Genomic DNA, 8425 nt, shown 5'->3' on the forward strand with positions numbered 1-8425 from the left:
TAGGACATATATTACCCCAGTTAAACTGCATAGGATCAATTCTAACATACCAGACAATTGCATAAAATGTAATGATGAAACTGGTACATTGTTTCATTGTATGTGGCAGTGTAAAGAATTACAGGTGTTCTGGAATGAGGTTTTGGATATGATTTCTGAAATGACTGGAGAGAATATCCCTTTGGACCCTAAACTATGTGTATTGCATATATATCCTGGAAATGGAAAAATATGAAAGCTTATAGATTTTAGCTTAGTGGTGTAAGTGTATTCTGTAACTGTATAATTTTATATTCTGAATTGTTCATGGAGGTTTTACAACAAAATCAATAAATTCAGAGTGAAAAAAAAAGTGAGGTGCCATGCTCAATGCAGTCTACTGCTATTGAATACTTTACAGTTTTCCGTTTTTGGTTGCACTCATACTTTTTCTTCATGTGTTTAAAAAAATTACTTGCATTAACAAAGTAAACTGTAAAACTGTCCACAGATCACTCCACATCTAGTTCCAAAGTTCATTTAATGTTATTTCACCAGTCTTTAAATAAAATGAATAAACTAATATGGACTTTAACAAGTTTTTAGATTAAGGGCCAGGGAAAACTGATAGCGAAGATTTGACTTCAAGTCAGGGCTATTGAATATGTTTGCTGTAAATTACCTCCATAGACTGTTGCTTTAGCATTATTTTATATGATAGAATTAAAAAGATATTATATATATATATATATATATATATATATATATATATATATATATATATATATATATATATATATATATATATATATATATATATATTTTTTTATTTTTTATATTATATAAAATAATGATCCTATGCAGGCTAACTGGGGTAATATATGTCCTAAACATCCATTTTTTGTAGTATTCTACATCTAGTATTGATGGATTGAGTTTGAGCTAAGAGACAGGAGTGCTCCCATTCCTCCACAGGGATTTTGGAATATATGTAACTACAAATTTGAAGATATATTATATATATATTATATAATAGTTATATATATTATACATAATATTATATATATATATATATATATATATATATATATATATATATATATATATATATATATATATATATATATATAAAAACAAATGATCAGCGTGATTTCACTGTGGACATTGGATGAAGAATGACATAATGACAGGCCAGGGTAACCTAACCTTTACTGATATTTAAGTTCAAATAAGTTGACAGAAGTCTCGTCTTGTGTACAATTTGATGTTAAAGACATCTGTTAATAATTAATTTAAGAATTAATACTTGGTCAGCAAAAAACTACTATAAAAGGTATGTTTCTCTGAGGAGCTCTTCACAAACCATCAGCCATGAGAGTTGTTGTGCTTGCCCTCGCTATAGCCCTTGTGGGTAAGTCAAAATATATTTATACATATTTTTTTCTTCTCTCTCTTTTTAGCTCTTTGGAAAAACTTTGGAATCTCTTGAAAACAGAATTTTAAAAAAAATTCACAGATATTGTTTTCTGTTTCTTTCAGCGAGTCAACAGATCAACCTTGGTAAGTAATGTGATTTGGCAAATGAGTTTTAAGTGGTAATTTAGATTGCATTATTGCTTAAAAGTAATGACCATACGAATTGACTCAAATCAAAAATACTGTACACTTTTCAGTTCCTGAGTTTGCCCTTGACAAGACCTATGTGTACAAGTATGAGGCTCTGCTCTTGGGTGGTCTTCCTCAAGAAGGTCTGGCCAGAGCAGGTATTAAAATCAGCAGCAAGGTTCACCTCAGTGCCGTGACAGAAAACACCTTCCTGATGAAGGTAATGACCATTAAGAACTGTATACATTGTAGATGTTCAACACTGAGAGAAAAAATGTGTGACCAAGCACAGGCTGTTTAAAGCAACAATTCCCTCATTTAAAGTTAAAATGTTCCCTTACAGCTCATGGATCCTCTACTTCACGAGTATGCTGGCATTTGGCCCAAGGATCCATTTGTTCCTGCCACTAAGCTCACCTCAGCTCTGGCTGCTCAGCTTCAGATTCCCATCAAGTTTGAGTATGCTAATGGTGTGGTTGGAAAGGTATTCGCCCCTGCAGGAGTCTCCCCTACTGTACTGAACCTGCACAGAGGAATTCTCAACATCCTTCAGCTCAACCTCAAGAAGACCCAGAACATCTATAAACTGCAAGAGGTGAAATAGTGATCCTAGTACGTTTTTTATCTATATTGAGTTCTGCAATCTAATTTTTTATTTGTCCATCAAGGCTGGAGCTCAGGGAGTGTGTAGGACCCACTATGTCATCAGTGAGGATCCAAAGGCCAACCACATTATTGTCACCAAGTCTAAGGATCTGAGCCACTGCCAGGAGAGAATCATAAAGGACGTCGGCTTGGCATACACTGAAAAATGTGTTGAATGCACAGAGGTAATTGAGAGATTTTCTAAAATATTTAATGAAAATGCCAAGTGGAAAATAGTCATAGACCTTTATTTCAACAGAGGGTCAAGAGTCTGATTGAAACTGCATCTTACAACTACATCATGAAACCAGCTGCTGCCGGTGTATTGATCGCTGAAGCAACAGTTGAGGAAGTGCATCAGTTTTCACCCTTCAATGAGATTCATGGTGCTGTCCAGATGGAAGCAAAGTATGATTGATCCTCTCTGAGATTTCTCTCAAAATATGAATTAACACAATTACTACGATTTTTCATTATCTTTAAGGTTACTTTGAAATTTCAGAAATAATTATTTCTTTCAGACAATCCTTGACCTTTGTTGAGATTGAGAAGACCCCTGTTGTTCCAATCAAAGCTGATTACTTGACCCGTGGATCCCTGCAGTATGAGTTTTCAACTGAGATTCTTCAGACCCCCATTCAACTCTTGAAGATCAGTGATGCACCAGCCCAGGTATAATTCGTTACCAAAAACCTTTAAAGATCTCCAAGTCAAAACCCTTGATCTATGATGAAGATGTTAACTGAGCACTGCCTTTACTCTTTCTAGATTATCGAGGTCCTAAAGCACTTGGTTGCAAACAATGTTGCCATGGTCCATGATGATGCTCCACTTAAGTTTGTTCAGCTCATCCAGCTCCTGCGTGTTGCCACCTTGGAGAATATTGAGGCTATCTGGAATCAGTTCAAGGACAAACCAGTTTACAGGTACAATTTGTGAGCAATAAGTTAATAGGAATATAGTTAAAGGGCATTTTTTTTATTATGATTATATTTTAAACAATTAATCTGTTAGGCGCTGGCTTCTGGATGCTCTTCCTGCTGTTGGCACACCAGTCATTGTAAAATTCATCAAGGAGAAGTTCCTGTCTGGTGAACTTACCATTCCTGAGTTCATTCAGGCTCTTGTGGTTGCTCTGCAAATGGTCACTGCTGATTTGGACACTATCCAGATGACAGCTGTGGGTAGATTTTACCATACTTAAAGTGCTGTTATTTAATTCTTACCTAAATTAAATTAATAATTTAATCTGTATTGTGAAATTAATTGTATTTTGCTTTAACAGAGTTTGGCTATGCACGAGAAAATTGCCACAATCCCAGCTCTGCGTGAAGTCGTCATGCTTGGATATGGTTCCATGATTGCCAAACACTGTGTTGCAGTTCCCACTTGCCCTGCTGAGCTCCTCAGGGTAAACACCTCGAGCCCTCCAAAAACTTCTGTCAGGGACTTAATCTTTGATATTTTTCTAACTGTTTGTGCCTCAAACTCCTCAGCCCATTCATGACATTGTGGCAGAAGCAATTTCCAAGAATGACATTCCTCAAATCACTTTGGCTCTGAAAGTTCTGGGCAATGCTGGTCACCCTGCCAGTCTTAAACCCATCATGAAGCTCCTACCTGGACTGAGAACTGCAGCTACTTCTCTGCCTCTTAGAGTCCAGGTTGATGCCATCTTGGCCCTAAGGAACATTGCCAAGAAAGAGCCTAAACTGGTAAGTGTCAGACATTGTAGGAATTACATTTTTTTGTTGTTGCACATATTCTTCCAATAATAAAATAAACGTATTTCCTTCCTCAGGTTCAGCCAGTGGCTCTGCAGCTTGTATTGGACAGGGCTCTCCACCCTGAAGTTCGTATGGTTGCTTGTATTGTGTTGTTTGAGGCCAAGCCCTCAGTGGCCCTTGTCTCCAGTCTTGCTGGTGCTTTGAAGACTGAGACTAACATGCATGTTGCAAGCTTTGCCTATTCCCACATCAAGTCCTTGACCAGAATCACTGCACCTGATATGGCATCTGTGTAAGAAAAAAAATATTTCTCATATCGTTTACTTCATCTCATCAAATGAGAACAAGCCAGAAGTAAACCTGATTGTCCATTTCAGTGCGGGTGCAGCTAATGTTGCCATCAAGCTCATGAGCCGCAAGCTGGACAGGCTTAGCTTCCGTTTCAGCAGAGCCCTTCAGCTGGACTTCTATCATAGTGAGTCGTGCAATTTTTATAAGAAAGCTAAAAAAAATTGTATCTTGGGTGTTTTTTAATATGTGTTAAAAAATCTCCTTACATGAAAGATTGCATTTATTCTTACCTCTGTCCCTGTGCAGCTCCTCTTATGATTGGAGCTGCTGGTAGTGCCTACATGATCAATGATGCCGCCACCATCCTGCCCAGAGCTGTTGTAGCTAAAGCACGTGCTTACCTGGCCGGAGCTGCTGCTGATGTTCTTGAGGTGGGCCAGTCAATACTTTTAAAACAAAATCTAATTCATGGTTTTAAAATGTTTTCAGTCTTCACTCAGTTGATTCTCTCAAACAGATCGGTGTGAGAACTGAAGGAATCCAGGAGGCTCTTCTGCAATCTCCTGCTGCAGATGAAAGTGTAGACCGTATCACAAAGATCAAGCGCACTCTGAGAGCAGTAAGTTCATGTATAGTGTATTGTATAATTTTTTACTTTTACATAAAATTATAAAAATGACAGGCAAAATGTATATTACTTCTCTGTTTTAACCCTTTAAGCTCGCCAATTGGAAGACCTTGCCAACCAATCAGCCCTTAGCTTCAGCCTATGTTAAATTACTTGGACAAGAAGTGGCTTATTTCAACATTGACAAGACCATCATTGAGGAAGCAATACCGGTAATTTGTTGTAGTTTATGTCTCCTCTTTCATTACCATATTTTTTTTAGATCTGTCTCACAAATAATTCTTATAATTAGAATTAAGTTTCTCATAAACTCTATTCACAGATTGTCACTGGACCCAAACCACGTGAAATGTTGAAGGCTGCCCTTAAAGCTTTGCAGGAAGGAATTGCCATTCAGTATGCCAAACCCCTGCTTGCATCTGAAGTGCGTCGTATCTTGCCAACAGCAGTTGGTGTGCCCATGGAGCTCAGTTTGTACACTGCTGCTGTCGCTGCTGCAAGTCTCAATGGTATGTTATTTCTTAAAATTTGTCATCCTTTCCTTGGATATGAGGGTGTCACTTCAAAGTTTGATGTTGTTCTGTTCATCCTTCTAGTTCAGGCCACCATTACACCTCCTCTCCCAGAGGCCATTGAGACTATGACTCTTGAGCAGCTCAAGAAGACTGATGTTCAACTCCAAGTTGAAGCTAGACCAAGGTACACTTTTGCAGCTACATTCATGAAGATGAGATACAATGTACATAACAACAGTTTTACAAACAATCTCAACAATCACAATTGCAAACCTTATTCTTATTTCAGTGTTGCTCTCCAGACCTTTGCTGTGATGGGAGTGAACACTGCCTTCATCCAAGCTGCTGTTATGGCAAGAGGAAAGATCCGTACTATTGTCCCTGGAAAAGTGTCTGCAAGAGCAGACATTCTCAAGGGCAACTACAAGGTGGAGGCTCTTCCTGTTGAGCTTCCTGAACACATTGCTGATGTGAGGTAATGCAATCTTAGTCAGGCCAATGTAGCAAACATTTTGAATGAATTCATAAACAATTCAAAAGGTTTCTGAAAGTGATTTATGACCCACCTTTTTCTTGCCCTACAGCTTTGAAACTTTTGCTGTGGTCAGAAACATTGAAGAGCCCACCGCCGAGAGAATTGTGCCCTTAGTACCTGAGGTGGCCTTGCAAAATGCCCAGACTCCTGCTTATTATTCGGTAAACTTTGAACACACATGATGGTTATGTGTTAGTATGCAGAGCATTCATTTTGTTTAAGTTTTAAAATAGCAAGGCTTGTTATAATATCTAATTATTCTTTTCAGTCCTCTGAAATACCAGATGAGACTCCTGTGAGATCTGCTGCTCCATTTCACAAGACTCTTTGTCTTGCTGTCCCATACATTGAAATCAAGGGGTGCATTGAGGTGCACTCTCACAATGCTGCTTTTATCAGAAATACTCCTCTCTTCAACATTATTGGACAGCACTCAGCCCGTGCTGCACTGACAAGAGGTATTATTTCAGAGAAAATGACATTGATTAAACTCAAATATTTTCAGACAACATAATAATTGTCCTTTTGGCTGTAGCTGAAGGTCCTGCAGTTGAAAGACTTGAGCTTGAAGTCCAAGTTGGTCCTAGAGCTGCTGAGAGGCTCCTTAAGCAAATCAGCCTCATTGATGAGGAGACTCCAGAAGGAAAGGCCTTCCTGTTGAAACTGAGGGAAATCCTGGAGACTGAAGATAAAAATGTGAGCGTCTCTTCTGAAAGCAGCAGCAGAAGCAGCAGAAGCAGCAGCAGCAGTCGCAGCAGCAGCAGTTCAAGCTCCTCCATGTCCAGCTCTCGTATGAGTAAGGTGAGGATATGTCAAATGTACTGTGTTGGTTAGGTAGACAATATTTGTCATAAATATTCATTTATACTTCATTTTTTATGTATTTTCAGACTGCCACTATCATGGAGCCTTTCAGGAAGTTCCACAAAGATCGGGTAACTAGTCTAAAACACATCTGTTAAAAATCTTGTTTCTTTAGATCATCAATTATCATGTCTATAATGATTTTTGCTTGCAGTTCTTGGCAGCCCATGGCGCCTCAAAGGCAGTAAGCAGTGGAAGTGCTGCCTCTAGCTTTGAGGCTATCCAGAAACAGGTGAATCAATTAGTGTTATGTGTTTGTTCATAATAACATAAAATCCAAATGTGAAATTTTGAACTAAAATCCACTTGAATTGATTATGATTTATGGTTTCAGGCTAAGTTCCTCGGAAATGCTAGTCCACCTGTTTTTGCTGTCATTGCCCGTGCTGTGAGAGTTGACCACAAGCTGCTGGGCTACCAACTTGCTGCTTACTTTGACAAGCCAACCGCAAGAGTGCAGCTCATCGTTTCCTCCATCGCTGAAAATGACAACCTGAAGATCTGTGCTGATGGTGCCCTGCTGAGCAAGCACAAAGTCACTGTAAGACTGGAACTTGAGTGAATCTTTTTTTCTTTTTAAAATAATAATTTTCAAAAAATTACCTAAATGAATTTCTCAAGTGAAATTATTGACATAAATACCATTCTTTGGACACAAATGTCCTTTTTCAGGCCAAGGTTGCTTGGGGTCAAGAATGCCAACAGTATGCAGTCATTGCTAAAGCTGAAGCCGGTGTCCTGGGCGAATTCCCTGCTGCACGTCTAGAGCTGGAATGGGAGAGGCTGCCGGTTATTGTCACCACCTACGCCAAAAAGTAATGTTCAGCAACACTGAATGACAAATTCATAGAGTAGAAAATGGCACTTGTTTAACCTGCTCTTCTTTATGCATCCCTTCACATTTAGGTTGTCTAAGCATATCCCCATGGCGGCTCTCCAGGCGGGCTTTAGACTTGAAAGAGCTACGAACAGTGAAAAAGAGATTGATCTGACTGCGGCCTTGCCAAATCAGAGATCCTTGAATATCATTGCTAGGATTCCTGAGGTGAAATAATTTTCCTTTAAATTTTGACTCACACAGAGATATAATAAGGAAATACAAATAATAATTTTTTGTTCCTACTTTTCTAGATGACACTGTCTAGGATGGATATTCCTCTTCCTGTCGCTGTTCCCATTAATCCAGACGGAACTCTTTCCATTCATATTGACGAGGACATTCTCTCCTGGATCCAGAAACATATCAAGGAAGAATAAGAAATAAATTACATTTTGAAAATGTGAGCTGTCATTATGTAAAATGTATTGTTCTTTGACAAAATACATTAACAATGTTGTTATGTACAGTATGTAATGTAATGGAATCTAATCCTAATAAATACCCTGCAAGTGTCAGAATTGTGTGAACTGCTTTCATTTTACAATAACACTATGTTTTTTGTAGACTTTTTTTGTTTCACAAATACTCACAATAAACAATTTGTGAAAAATAAATAATATTCACTGTGAAGGGGGGACCAAGTTCAAATTCTGGCTTGTGGTCTTTTCTGATCCCGTTGCTCTTCATCAAAGTATTTTCTTCCCTTTCACCCTGCTTTCATGTGATATTCAACAAAATGCAAATAAAAGTTTATGA

At 38.2% G+C, this 8425-nt stretch overlaps 1 protein-coding gene across 1 annotated transcript; it reads left to right on the plus strand.

Annotated features, from left to right (window-relative positions):
- Nucleotides 1-1338: 1338 nt before the first annotated feature.
- On the plus strand, nt 1339-8046 carry LOC307120617 (vitellogenin-like; the record flags this gene model as incomplete). The annotated part of the gene is made up of 28 exons (XM_079807739.1): nt 1339-1390; nt 1519-1539; nt 1653-1804; nt 1928-2179; nt 2253-2414; nt 2489-2637; nt 2751-2901; nt 2998-3155; nt 3244-3409; nt 3515-3640; nt 3726-3944; nt 4031-4248; nt 4334-4431; nt 4554-4678; nt 4765-4866; nt 4968-5087; nt 5198-5384; nt 5472-5574; nt 5680-5865; nt 5975-6086; nt 6194-6383; nt 6461-6726; nt 6816-6860; nt 6944-7021; nt 7124-7330; nt 7462-7604; nt 7696-7834; nt 7921-8046. Exons 1-28 carry the CDS (start codon nt 1351-1353, stop codon nt 8044-8046), a joined length of 4041 nt encoding a protein of 1346 aa, XP_079663865.1. The 5' UTR covers nt 1339-1350.
- Between the last annotated feature and the right edge of the window lie 379 nt (nt 8047-8425).

This window comes from Gobio gobio, assembly GCF_949357685.1.
Source record: "Gobio gobio genome assembly, chromosome: 24".
NCBI lineage: Eukaryota > Metazoa > Chordata > Actinopteri > Cypriniformes > Gobionidae > Gobio > Gobio gobio.